The sequence below is a fragment of the Atractosteus spatula genome, chromosome 6 (assembly GCF_055471065.1).
Source record: "Atractosteus spatula isolate fAtrSpa1 chromosome 6, fAtrSpa1.hap1, whole genome shotgun sequence".
Lineage (NCBI taxonomy): Eukaryota > Metazoa > Chordata > Actinopteri > Semionotiformes > Lepisosteidae > Atractosteus > Atractosteus spatula.
Window position 1 is genome coordinate 54,299,317 of NC_142711.1, and position 14,297 is coordinate 54,313,613.

Consider the following 14,297-nt stretch of genomic DNA (forward strand, 5'->3'; position numbering starts at 1 on the left):
TGTTTGACATATACCATGTTTTGTTGGTGGAAGGCATTCGCAGGATACCTAAAATGACACCAGGAGAATGACGACATGATATTTCATGGTGAATGATGTTTAATATTTAGGTTTGCATTATATTTAATTTCAGTGATTGATAGTACATGTACTGTATCAGTTTTGGTCAGGTGTTTCGTTTGGAGCCACCAAGAAAGGAAAATATTGTTCTTATTATTTCTTTCCCGCGATAAATCATCACGGGCTGTCCTTCACCTTTTTCCGTTCTCTTTGAAAGCTGTTTCCACGTTAGTCAGTTGTAAAAAAAAAAATGAAACCTTTACGAGCGTTTCCCTTTTTTGTTTTCAGCTGTGTTATGACTACAAGTTTGACTTTGAAGACGACCAGCATAAGATTCCTTGTCACTGTGGAGCTGTAAACTGCCGAAAGTGGATGAACTGAAAATCGCATTCCTTGGCCATCTTTTTTTTTTTTTTACAGATGCACTTGTTCCTTTGGAAGAAGTGTTTGAAACTAAAGATCTTTCAATACCGGGGGGGGAGGGAAGGGCTGTGCTGGGGGTGGGGTGGGGGTCGCAGTGGGATTATGGGTAGGGTTGGAGTCCAATGTTTTATGATAATATTGATTTCTTGGAGATGACTTGTAAAAAGGCACAATGCCAGTTGGGTTCTTCATGACAGAAGACAAATTGGCGACACACTGGCACTTCAGTACTGAGTTGAGTGACAAAACATTTTAGGATTTTGGACAAGAAACCGGAGGGCTGAGCTGCTAGCTCGTGTTGCGGTGAGTGATTATGAATGTAGGAGAGAATTCACCAGCGGATCCAGAGCGTACATAGTGCTGGCCACAGCCTTATTTGTTTAAAAAGGGGCAGGCCCTCTAGTTTAAAAAGATATATATAGAAAAATATATTAAAAAACGTAGACACCACTGAACAAGGAATGTACTGAGATGACTTCCTTAGGGATACAGCTAAGGGAAATTAACTTGCACTAAAATACATTTAAAATACTTGATTCCATGAGTCAGTTTATCGTAGTTTGTTTTTTTTTTTGATTTCTGTAAAATAAGAGAAACATTTTTGTATTTATTATTGGATAAGTGAATGAAGCTATTTTTAAAAATTAAAAAAAGAAGAAAGCGAACTGCTGCTGTTGCCTGCAGATTTAACAGATCCTGTTACTTTGTACAAAGTGTAAATAGTTTGAAAAAATTGTTTAAAGATATAGAAATTATTGACCAAATGCTACCTTAACTTTGCGGCTGTTTGGGTTGTTTTTTGTTTTTTGTTTTGACAAAATAATTTAATAAGGATGTCATAATTTCATTCAGAGTATATATAGTGTATAGATGTGGTGTACAGAATGTGTAAAAAAAAACATTCACATGAAAATATTTTGTTGTACTTAGAATATTGTAACCGTCGTAATTAATGTCTTCTGACCACTTGAATTTTTTTTCTTTTTTCTAGTTTCCTTAATCATTACTTTCCTTTTGCTTTTGTTTGGGTTGTATGATGACTTTTGTGATCAAGGCATCGTTCTGAGGATCGCAAGGAAAAATTGTGACATCCTTATTCTGTAAAATCAGGTTGGAGATTATAACTAGTGAGAACTGTGAATTTTTAGGTCTAAAACCACGCAAGCCGAATCTGGAAGCTTCTTTTTAACATGAACAGACCCATCTTTCGTACTCCGATCATGCAGGCTTGAGAGTAGAATGACACTGCTTAGGGCTTCAGTCATGCAGATGTGTTTTCAGAAATTTTTACATTTGCCTTTTGCTTACATATTGTAGGAGCCTGGCAGTTGGGTTTGAAATACAGAAAAAACGAGGAAAAGTTTGTCTGGATTGTTTTTGTTTACATTTCTTTAAGGAAGAATAAAACCAACACTGTTTGTGTGTTGACTGGTGGAGAAGTGATTACATTTTCAGCCAGTTTAGCGTTTCATTTCAAGTTAAAAAAAATCTGGTACTGACACTTCACAAACCATTTAAGTTTGAAATGAAGTTTTCTTTTGTGTGCACAATTTCAGTGGACTGTAAAACTGTTGGTATATTCAAAGACAGTCTTGTAATGTATATGGCATGATGTATTTTTTAACTTTCAGATAAATCAATTGTATATATTTTTTTCTTGATAAATAGCTGTAATGAAATTGTTTCTTGGATATTTTTCTCCTCCTTGTACAATATTCCAACATCCTTACCAGTATTTGTCCTACGATTTTTTTTCTTTGTCCTGTATAGTAGTACCTAATGTCAAAAAAATGAAGCCTTTTTGAAGTATAAAGAGTGTTATGGGTTTTGGAGTTTGTGGAACCAGATTTAGGAGCATTTACAAAAAAAATAAAATATTTTACATCTAAAATTATTGCCTGTCCTTTTATCCGGTTTTGCTGGAATATACAGTTGTTAGGGTAGCGTTCATCAATTAAAACAGTTAGGCATAATAAAGATATCATGCCACTATAAAGAATTCAGTAATATTGTAATAAAGCCCTGGCGTGGAAGATAATGGGAACAAACACTGTGCCTTCTTCCTGACTGCAGGCATACTGACTTTCTTGATACTTGTGGAGTACTAGAAAACCAAACTTTGACATTACAGAGTGGTCTCATTCAATGGGAAAAAATCACAAATACTATAGCTGTTTAGTTATGACTAGACTCCAAGCAATAGCTCTGTTAAGGATACTGATGGCAAAAATGGCACTTCACTGACAAAAGGTGGATATTGTACAATTTAGCAGAATGACGCCAAAATAACCTGGTGTCTCCTAGTTGCAGAAACGACCCAAACAATTCTTGCTTCCACCTCGGCATTTCACTTTCAATATAAATTGCATCGTTACACACACCCCAAATTAAAGTGGGAGCTACCCATGCCAATCCAACTGAAAACCACTCGATCAGATCCCAACATCAAATTTCCAACATATTGGCACTGGCGTGCCCGCATCTGGGACAAATATCATACTGGATTTCACAGTAAGTACATTCATCTTGAAAACAGTAAGAGCAATCAGACAAACAGAATAAAGCCAAACATGTTCATATTTTAATTTTTTCCAGTAGGCATTTAAGTTGTCTCACTGTGCTGTTCAGAATTAGATTTTTTTTTCTAGTTCATTTCCAGGAAAAGGCCACTATGAGTAAGCTTGCAATATTTTTCTTCAATAAAAATGGGAAGGAACTTTGTAGAAGAGGGACTGAAGGACCAGTTCTGTGAACTTGCTGATCACGGTGAAAACACTGGGCTTGTGCTGGAAGTTTGAACACTTGTGATCGGCTGTTTCTTCAGTCCTAGTTTTAACACGGCAATCCAGCCAGGTGTACACTAAAGATGACTGGGTGGAGGGGTACAAACTAATATGTGTTAAACATATCAGTGCTAAAAATTCCATTGCTGTAAATTTTATTAACTGCCTGCTAAAATGTAAGTTACAAAGAGTATGAAAATGTCTTACAGCAATTTTTAAAATTTGTTAGAAGAACTTTACAAGTACACAAAAGGTACATTAGTTGAAGTGCATACTATTTTAGAATAAAGGAGTTTTGTTCCCCAGATCCACAAATGTGTAAAATAATTGCTTTTAGCCTTTTCTAAATCTACTAGTACATATCTGACAAAGGCTAAAATCAAATTTTGAATATCATGTTAAATGTACTATCTGTATCCAAACAGTACACAAACAAAACACTTAAGAACCAACTGAATAATTGAGGGGACATTTTAACTATTTTTAACTCATTTTCTTAAAAAGTGCCAACTTTGAAGTGGAGTAGTGCTCATATATGGTGTAAAAAGTGTTGGAGCACAAGATTTCAATGGCTGTCCACTTGCAACCACCACAAAGCTGCATGCTCAAGTTGTGGCCACCAGCAAGCAAGGGTAAGACTTCTGAATCGTGATGTGGATCTAAGTTCTCTCAACAAGGCTGCTTCAGTGGAGGGAGAAATTCCAACTACAGTATTGCAATCGTAACTCAAAAGCTTTGCCTCGTACTTTCTTGTATTCGGCAGTTTAGCAACACCTCTGTACATTTACTTGGGAGAGCTGTATTACCTTTGAAATTGACATGCACACATCAACTAAACACTGATAAAGGAGATGAAAAATGGCAGGAATATATCTGGTATAAATTGGGATGATTACGGCATTTTGCTTTTGTGTCTCTGACATGGACAGCCCGTATCATCTGGATCAGATCAAGAATGTACTTTTTTTTTTTTTTTAAAAATATCGCCTAATATTTTTTTTACACCCACCCAGATAGGCAGTTGAGTGTTTTTTCCACATCTGGGCTCCCAACTCTTCAGCCAAACACAGGCAAGAAGGAGGAGTGTAGACAGGCCCTTCCAATCCACCAGCTTTTTTTTTGTGGACCCACTTGTATTTTCACAAGCTACAGCCACCAACGGGCCCGTACCATGAGGTTGAGTGCTGGTAGGAGGCGCAGACGCCACCTAACGCCCGAGGCACCGCTGTGCCACAGAGAGCCATGGCAGCTCCTGCCTGCTAAACTCACGCCACCCTTGACGGCGCTCATTCAATTGCGTGCTGCCTCTTGGGGGGAATCCCAGTCCCAGTGGGCTGGCTCATGATCACAGAGCTCACTTGCTGCTCAGGCGAGCACCTTTAACCAGCTGAGCCACTCAGGAGGCCCCCACTGAAAACAAATTAATCTAGTCTCTTAACACTAATCCCAAAGTGATTCTGATCTTGTGGGTTTTATAGGTCACTTAAAAATCACCCCAGGAGGCTTGGAAGTTATTGATCCATTCAATAAGCAATGTGCTCAGTTGAGGATATTGAGGACTGTGCTTCTGTTCCAAATCATTCCTATATTTAACAAAGTCCCCGCTCTTCTTCACAATTAAATTGTACCAAGCACCTGGAAACTGATCCAATGGTGAACGATTAACTCCTAGTTGGCCGGGGCTGAGCTGAAGCAGGGCTGGAGATTCCTGCCCCAGACAGTGACGGGTGACTTTTGGGAGAAAGACATGAAAGATGATATCTATCCAGCTCTTAGATTTAAAAAAAAAAAAATAAAACATTGACGCCCATTGTTGGGATTAATTCATACCTTTATTATTTGCATCATTTACAAAAGAAAACAAAAAAAATCTGAAATTCTTGACATTCACAAAAAATGACAAAGTGTATCCGTTTGTGCATCCTTTGGAAAGCGTAACATTTGTACAGTTTATTGTATTGTGATGTTACCATGTTTGTTTGTTGTCGTTTCATTTCAGTCTCTTTATTCTTTTTTTGCCACAATATTACATTTTCTCACTGTTTGAAATAGATTTTGCCCATGACCAGTACTAGGTTTAATTTTAACACAAATCCTCACATATTACTGACATCAGCTGCTTTAGTAGAAGAACCATAATAATAATAATTATATTCTAACAGTACTAAACTGTTTAAAAAAGAACTTCTATAATAATTACAATCAGCATTTGCCAAGCAATGACATAATAAAATAGATTACTTTTAACGACAGGTGACCACAATTCTGGACTCCAATTTCAATTTTGAAATACTTTTAAGCAATATGTTCTTATTTATACAGGATATACTTTTTATATTCTAATTACTTCTCATACATTGTAACACACACTGCATAAATCTGTGTATTAAGAAAAATTATGCTTTTGGGTAGTAGATTCATACAAAGATGGCAGGCACAACTGAAACATTCTGTACCTCTGGAAAATTCAGAAAACAGCTGTCATACGTGTTGCTGAAATTCACATTTGCTCCTGTGGAATCTTTTCGAAACAATTCATGATTGCAGTGCCATTTACAGAGTTCTGCTGAGAGGGTTCAAACAACACTGGTTAAAATTATAAATAATGCTTTATGTTGTTCAGCTATGCTTTAAAGAGTTCCCAGAAATAAAAATAAAACTGCAATTCTATCGTTTTAAAATATTTTAAAAACCGTTAAAAAAGTAATTCACAAGAACAGTTTGGTCTAAGGCTAATACTGTGGCTATATCCTACCTGCTCAATCCCCCGCAAAAAACACAAAATAATGCTTCATTAACATGGCCCTTTTAGAAAGTGTGCTTTTGTCTCCTGACAGAAACACCATGTAACTACCGTGTCCAGGATCAAATCCAGAGACTTAACACAATGGCATTTCTCCCCCTGGCAGACTGCCATCACAGCGCCTTCAGGCCCAAGTTGAGTGTTTCTCAGTCCCAGTAAGTGTTTATGAATTATGTAGGCCCTTCTTTCTCTTGGCAGTATCAGTCCTCGAGCTGCCATTGCTGGGATTGAGAACCATCACATATTGCCATGGCAACATACCCTTTAAGGCTGAGTGGGTCAACAACAGCCAAGCACTGGCCAACAGACACTTGGTAAAGACGGTTACTCTTCTGGAAGACAAAACAAAAAACAACAACAAAAATAAAGTCACATAAAAACAAGGTTTCTTGTGTTGGGCTACAGAAATAACACATGGATGTCCCTGTAAAAACCATCACTCAGTGATGTGATCTGTGAATCTCAGTTGGCCAAGGTGCAAAGTGGTAATTCACCGTCCTCTCATTTCTGGGTCAAGGGATTTCAACCAGTGCAGTCTAAAGAAATCATCCAGTCCAACAACTGAAAATAGAATCACTCAAACAGCCCAAGGCTAGCACCTGCAGAGCTCTGTTCCCCTAACTTTCCCACACACTGTCCTACAAAAATAACCGCTCGTGTATGTGCCTAAACGGACAATATTACCAGCAATAATTAAAGCATGTATTATAAAAATGTAGCAGATTAGAAAAACTTCCTTAAGCAGCATGAAAAGCAGAATGTAAATTTAGAAGACTTGAACTGACATGCATATGTATTTTATAATATTTTATGTCCTCTAAGAAAATTCTATAAAAATGTAATCCAGACCTACCTAACTTAAACTCACCCAAAAAGTCCCTAAATATTCTCAATATCATTAGCAAATAATGTGGTAATATCTTTTTCTTGGTTATATATAATATATTCATTCAATTACAAAATTATGTAGGCAAATGTACGTTTTAAAAAAACAAGTTATGTGACGAGACAAAAAATAATGGAAGTTCCCTTTAGATGCCACCAACATTTGCCAACTTTACTTTAAAAGCCAGTTACTGATCATTTCCATGCCACCACCATCTACATGCTACTTGAGGACCATTTCAGACATCAAGCTAAAGACAAGTGTCTACTGAACCACCAGTTTTTCTAAAGAGTAGTAAGTCAACTGAGCAAGTAATTTGTCCCAAGAAAGGAACTCTGATCCTTGAGAGCTGAAGAGTCTTCAGATTTGTGTCTCGAATGAGGTTTCGGGTCTTTAGAAATACACGTTTTAATTGCTACCCACTGATTCCTTCTCGAGGGGCAGCTCAGTTCTAGAGTGGCTCACAATCAGCTGGTTTCCTTTCCCTGGTAACAAATGACCGAAGGAGAGCCGTCACACGTGAAGCCAGTGGAACCAGATCTTACCCCCAGTGTCCACTGCTGAGATCCCCCCGAACCGTGACATTTCATGAGACGAGGCGGATCTGAGGAGCGGATCTCAGACATGTCCAGGCATAGCAGGCCAGTGAGGATCAGCTCATGGTCTTCGTCGTAGGTCCACTCCTGGAGACCCCCCAGACAAAAACACATCTGAGCGGACACGCCTGCTTTCAATTAGTGTAAGCACCCGAGTTTACGGGCTCAACATTCCCTCAGGTTATACAGTGCATTCAAAATCTGAAATAAGGAACCATGCAATGTAACAAGGCATCTACTTTAATGAAGTCTTCCAGGTCTCAATCTTCCAGTTTATTTCCTTAAGTCCATTTCTACAGTAGCTTTACAAGGTCAGGTAGGAAGACAGCAAAGAAGTACATAGTTTACTGTATAAAAACTAGGATTAAATACTAAAATTATTAAATATAAAAATTACAAAACAAGTACAAAGTAATAAGAAAAGTACTTGCAAGAAGCTGAAATAAAATTGTTATATCTTACAATTCTAGTTAAAGTTATGTAATATATTACAAATACTAGGTTGTTTTTCCCTCCTATTAATATTGCAAAAAAATTACAATGGATGACAACTGTCACATTTGCATCCTTGACACTTATTATGGACTTAACAGAACTGTTTAAAAACACATTATTTGCCTAATAAATCATTTTGACTTCATCTGTTAGGAATAATCCAAGCAATAATGGGAATGTTTCTTTTCCTTGTGTGAACATTTTCCATTCACCTTTGGCATTCACATTCAACTAATGATCTACAATGATCGGGCAGCCTTATTTTCTGAAAATAAAATGTAAAAATTAAAATACTCCTCATATGAGATACTGTATATTGTTGCCAAACATTACATTAGTAAGACACAGCTCGACTGAAGCACAGGTTTAATTGAATGTGTCTAATGTATTTTTAGGTATTCATTGCCAATTGATTAAAAGAGTCATGTTTGATGTGCTCCTGTTGTTGTTGAAAGGTTAACTGATTCACATTTTCATGTGGCTGTTCTCTTTGAACTCTTAAATTGTCTTACTGCCACATTTTACAGTCTGCCTTACCTTTTTTGTGTCTTATAAAGGAATTAACTTACCAGAAAGATAAGCATAATCTAGCTCAAACTTTGGAATAAAAAAAAGACACCATAAGAATTAAATGAAACTATAAAGTGGAGGCATTTGATCTGAGCAGAACACGTCTGGTCTTCTTTATCTACGAATCAGAGATGAAACATGGGCAGATTGAGTAGGATTCCTGAGGCAATACGTTCAACCCAGTACCTGCTCTGAATCACTGGAGTCGCAGTCTCTCACCACCACTATCCCTCCTTTCTGACTGGGACGGCCTTGGGCCACCAGACACTTATCTACCAGCAGATTGCGGAGCTGAAAAGGAGAGAAAGCAGGTACAAGGCACTGTCAGCAATCCAGGCTAATCTTTCATACACAGTGCTGCTAAGCCTTAAAAGATTAGGTACAGATCCAGCTGATATAGCCGATACATTAAATACCTCCTTCAAGCAAACAGATCCTTTTACAGAATTACCTTAACCCTGGGGCAAGGCACTTCAAAGTTATTAAAGAGACACCAACAGGCAGAAAGTGTAATTGCAACTGTTAGGTTCATAAGTGTCAGTATCTCCAATAAAACGTTTAACTCTTTCTGATATGCATTCTAGTAATCTACAGGGAAAAGACATAATATAAGGAATTATCATTTTCAGAACTTTTATTTGAAATACTGTAGAACGGAAAATGGAAAATTTGTTATTTTTCAGTCAAAGAGAAATTACACAGGATACTACTTAAGATGTAGGCATACGCATAGTACATTCAGGATAAGTTGATCCTGATGTGAAGTGAAAAATGATGTCCCTTTCTGCTATGTGGAAAAGATTGTATTTTACAGAAAATCAGCAGGACAGGAAAAATAAAACTGGCTGAGAAACGAAATAAATAGGTTGGAACATCTTTGAATTTTGCTCTTTGGAAGGACCTAGAATGCGTGTTCTGGGCACAGAAAGTGATATAAAGAATTTCATTTCCCAATCTGTCTCAGTCACACAAAAGTCAGCCACTGCACTGGGCTGCAGAAAGCAAGAAATAATGACAAGGCAGACTAAAATCCTAATGATCAGTTTCAAAGGCCTGTCCTCGGATACGTATTAATCAGTTTCTGTTGTTACAATTGTTTACAGCAAAGGTTTCAGTTATGATTACAAGTGTGAGTTAATTACAAGTGGTTTAATTTGTTTCACTGTTCACAGTAATCTATGTACAGTATGTATATTTTCTGTTGCTATGTTAAGCAAAAAGGCTTGGTGAAAGCAGCTCATAACATGAGATCCTACTAATTAGATGATCTGTATTCACATACAGCCTCTTTCAGGCAGTGCCTTAAAAATGGGATATAAAAATTTAAAAAATCAGCTTTTTATAATTTATAATCAGCCTCTGGTTGTTTCTTTAAGATTCTCACACTGGATTCTCACGCATGAGAATTGATTCCTATTGACTAATACAGTATTCAGTAAAGTTGAGGTCATTACACACAACCATCTGTTTTGTCACTGTTCTCCAAAGTCATACAGTGGATATACAAAGTCTACACACCCTTAATGAAATGGCAGGTTTTTGTGATGTAAAGCCAGAAATCAAGATACATCGTGTCAGACATTTTTCCATTTTTAATGTGACCTTGCCACCAACCAAATTCAAGAGAAAAACAAATAGCTCATTATTAGGAAAAATAATTGAAATGAAAAAACCTACAACACCCTGGTTGCATAAGTGTGCACAACTAATACTTTGTGGAAGCGCGTTTTGCATTTCTTACAGCAGTAAGTCCTTGTGAACGGAAGTCTCTATCAACTTTGCACTGAATACTAATGCTTTGTGGATTTTATTCCATTTGTCACAAAGGCATATCTGAATTGCCTGTCCTGCAACACACAGGTTTGCACTTGATTTATTCCTGTTACATTGTCCACATCAAAACTGCTTCAAATCGCTAGGAAGCAACATTTTTTTTTTAAATCAGTTGGAAAGCGCACGTCACTTACCTTGCCAGGTTTTAAGTTGGCAGATGTTTCTGATGAGCTGAATATCAAATCTTAGTTTTGTTCCTTTTTGACTTTATTTTCCCTTCAGTTCAACTATGATCATCTTCACAACAGTGCCACCTGCTGTTGCATCCAGCAGGTTTATTATTTTCATCTAAAGATCTACAGAACTACGACATGTTTATTTACCAATTAGTGTATTCTGCCAACCAGACTGTCAGTGTGCATTTGATCGTAACCAACAGTTCTGATTTGCTGACACTCTGCAGGAAGATCGCTGTTTATCAATGTTTCAATAATGTTATATTTTAGATAACTTTTTTTAACATTTCTGATAAGATATGACTAACATCTGAGATACAAGTCTCTTAATGCCAAATGAAATCCCTGTGAATGAAACCATACTGCAGCTCAGTGGCATGGCCAATCCAGCCTTTATGGCCTGCAATCTCTTTTTTGTGAACAGCACTAGGTGCTAGATGTTTCAGGCAAATTATTTTACTTGATTACGCAAGGCATATGTAATGATAAAACAATACATATTGGGTTTTCTTCTCTTCCAGTACATGCTATACCATATCTCACGGTTCAAAAACATATAATGTATCCAACTAATATTCAACAGCAGTCTCATCCTCATCCATGACGTCCAGTGTATTGACAAATCAAACTTCAGCCATCATGTTTTTTATCAATTGATGGTTTCTTTGATGGTTTATTCAGTAAATGACCCTCATCGCAGTGAATTTACAAAATGGTTTCTGTGCACAAGACACTACTGTCGTCATCTTTGAAGTAGGTGATGGTTCACAACAGCCTCAGTGCAAGTGTTTATAATGGTTACTTTATTAATATTTTAGTGAATTATATTATTTCCTAAGTATAATGTAGAGACCGTGTTGCTTTCTAACAGTTAGACTGACGTCACAGCAGTGACTAAGAAAAAACACACAACTAAAATGAGAGTTTTGAGAAATCTGAAAATATTTTGGCCCATATCTAACTTGCCTTTTCCATCAAAAACATTAGTACTTACTATTGCAGTATAACTACTCTCACTGTGTTAAGCATGTATGGTATTTTCTTTTATGGCTGGTAAAGCCTGCTTTTAAAGGACCACACATAAAATATAATATTGTTGCAGTAAATGGGTGATCTTAGTTTCACCTGGGATTAGCTTGTTTAGTCTTCCCAGACTGACTGCCTTATTTTGAAGGTTCAAAATTGGGCCTTTGATACAAGTAAACAGTGCAAAACGTACATATGATCAAAATAGGTCCTACTAAATTAGTCAGGTCAATTAACTTCATTAGTTAATTATATGTAACATTAACATAGCCATATATTAACTATAGCCATATAGCCATAATATAACTATTATATAGTTAAAGAATACATATTCAACAATATTGACTAAGCCATTCGTGAGCTTATTAGGCCACACAGGAATCGACTGTAGCATAAATACAAGAACAGACATACAGGAGGGAAAGACACAAGAATAGGAGGAAGGACATACAATCATCATCACCCATCTTCATCATAATCAGAAGCCAGTGCCACAAAAGAATGCCTCTTTCCAATCAGACTTGAAATTGGATTTTATCCTGGTAATCCGAACACTGAAAGAGTACCAGACTCCGAGCTTCAGAACTTGCTGTGGGATTTATCTAGAAATTCTGATTTTCTTTATTGCGGAATCCATAGGCTAAAAACGTCTCCCACATCTTAACGATGCCGTTGTTCAAAGAGGGATATTGGTTCCTATTCATCTGTGAGCATCCTCTTAAAGAGGGAAACTAAGTCCTGTTTTGGTTCCATTTTGTTTATTAAAAAACAGGTTCTCTCTCTCTCTCTGGCCTATTTAAGTGTTTTGTTGTACTTGGATGATAAGGATTGAATTCTGGGATATTCTGTTTGAATGGAAGGTAGGGCTCAGGAACTCTGGAACAGATCTGTCAATGTCTGACCTTTGTGTCGCGTAACATTTTGTTAGTGTTGTTTATAATGAATGCTGGTCTAAGTTTGTGCCTCGTTATTATTCTATTCCCAAGCTGTGATGGAGGATGAAGAGCAACAGCCGCCCTTGTAAAAGTCAGTATTCCCTGCCCTGACTTATGTAACAATATAATAACAAAGACCGCAGAGTGCAAGGACTATAATGTCACGACTTAGAAGAAAATGTTAAGGTTTTAACCTGGGGCCTACAGAACACATGCGAGACCATCTCTCCATTGCTGTCAAAAGGAGAAAACCACAACTGGCAGAACTTCGGCAGCCTGCTGCAGCTGCACAGTACAGCTCCCAGCAGGCGGTCTGGAGGCAGATCACTTCAGAGTGCCAGTGCCACCAGGATTGTGTTAATGCTCATACCCAAACCTAGCTGTGCGACGTTCAGGTTTTCCGTTCACATTTTCTGTGAGTTTGATATATATATATTTAAAATATTTGATTAAATCCATCAGATCTGAATGACGTGTTACTCTGAGAATCAGTGTAGTTATAAAAGCTAACAAACTTGAAATACCATACAACTGGCAGAATAATGTACCCAACAGATGACATTTTCAATGTCTGTTTTCCTGACATTTTTGCGTCGAATCTTTTATAATTTCATCAGTCATGCATTTCATTTTATTTCTGGAGCTATAGACAACACTTCACATCTGCATGTAGTTCAGCGATTTATTGATGGATATGCAAAGAGATTACAGGCATTCTTTGGCTCAAACCGTAACAGATGCCAGAGGTCACAGGTCAGGATAGCTGACATCCCCATTAAGCAAGCTTAAGCAAGGAGGTCCCCCCTCCTCAGGGACAGCGGGCAAAGGCAGAGGGATGCAAGACAAAGACTGGTAAGGACTGGATAATCACCAGTATTTATACCTGGGCAGGAAAGAAAAGCGGAGGTATGAATTTCAGCTTGTCTTCCCTCTTGCCGTTTTGTTTCTAAACGTCTTTCATGTCTTCATGCTTTCAGCACCATTGTACAATGACCCAAGAAACCTGGCTCCAAAAGTGATGCTCATGCACAGAAAGCTTCCAGCTCTGTCCTAACCTGGCAGTATTTGGTAGCTGCCTGTTATTATTATTCATAGCAATATTAATTAAAACAGAGGACAAAGTACAGCTAAATATGGAACCATTCACTGCGAAACATCCCCAAGGCTGAGTCACTGACAGTGGCTGGGTGGACAACTTACCCGTCCCTTCTGCACGACCTTGGGCCTCTTCACGCCCTTGTTGACAAACAGGGGCTGCTGTGGCTTGGGGTGGGCAGCCGACACCTGCATTTCCGGGTAGATGTTGTCCAGGTACCACTTGAAGGACTTGCAGTTGAGCCGCTTCCTGATAGCAAGGCGCTCGCCGATGTCGCCATAGCTACGGGTCTTCAGCTCAGGCCGCAAGGCAAAGTACTGCTCCTGACAATTTGAAAAGCAGGATTTACTAGTACAGGGAACACATATAAAACAAAAAAAAGGATGGTGATGAAAGCTGTTATCTTTCATTGTCAGCCCTGTAGGATAGCAAAACAAGTGTACATGTCAATTTTCTTCCTCCTAACCGCAGTTCTGGTTCTGGTAGCCACTGCCCCTGAAGTGTAAATACTTTCCCTCAGCTGCTGTTTTCTCTCTCTCTCTCTGGAGGTCCCTTCCTCTATGAAACAATACAAAACTTTGATTACATGATTCCTATGTCACAGGCCTCACACTT

The 14,297-nt window shown here is 37.9% G+C and overlaps 2 protein-coding genes across 17 annotated transcripts in view; one reads left to right on the forward strand and one right to left on the reverse strand.

Moving 5' to 3' along the window:
- The window catches only part of LOC148833053 (histone-lysine N-methyltransferase 2C-like), a 158,107-nt gene extending 155,733 nt beyond the window's left edge, over window positions 1-2,374 (forward strand). For all 12 annotated transcript variants that reach the window (XM_088918211.1, XM_088918217.1, XM_088918216.1 and 9 more), the window contains one exon: window positions 349-2,374. In XM_088918211.1, the coding sequence (XP_088774337.1) occupies window positions 349-441 (93 nt within the window). In that variant the 3' untranslated portion in view covers window positions 442-2,374. The remainder of the gene's footprint in view (window positions 1-348) is intronic.
- A 2,706-nt stretch (window positions 2,375-5,080) lies between these two features.
- The window catches only part of galnt11 (UDP-N-acetyl-alpha-D-galactosamine:polypeptide N-acetylgalactosaminyltransferase 11 (GalNAc-T11)), a 31,196-nt gene continuing 21,979 nt past the window's right edge, over window positions 5,081-14,297 (reverse strand). For all 5 annotated transcript variants that reach the window (XM_088918225.1, XM_088918227.1, XM_088918224.1 and 2 more), the window contains 4 exons: window positions 13,787-14,005; window positions 8,803-8,907; window positions 7,501-7,638; window positions 5,081-6,401 (listed from right to left, as the gene is read on the reverse strand). In XM_088918225.1, the coding sequence (XP_088774351.1) occupies window positions 6,270-6,401; window positions 7,501-7,638; window positions 8,803-8,907; window positions 13,787-14,005 (594 nt within the window). In that variant the 3' untranslated portion in view covers window positions 5,081-6,269. The remainder of the gene's footprint in view (window positions 6,402-7,500; window positions 7,639-8,802; window positions 8,908-13,786; window positions 14,006-14,297) is intronic.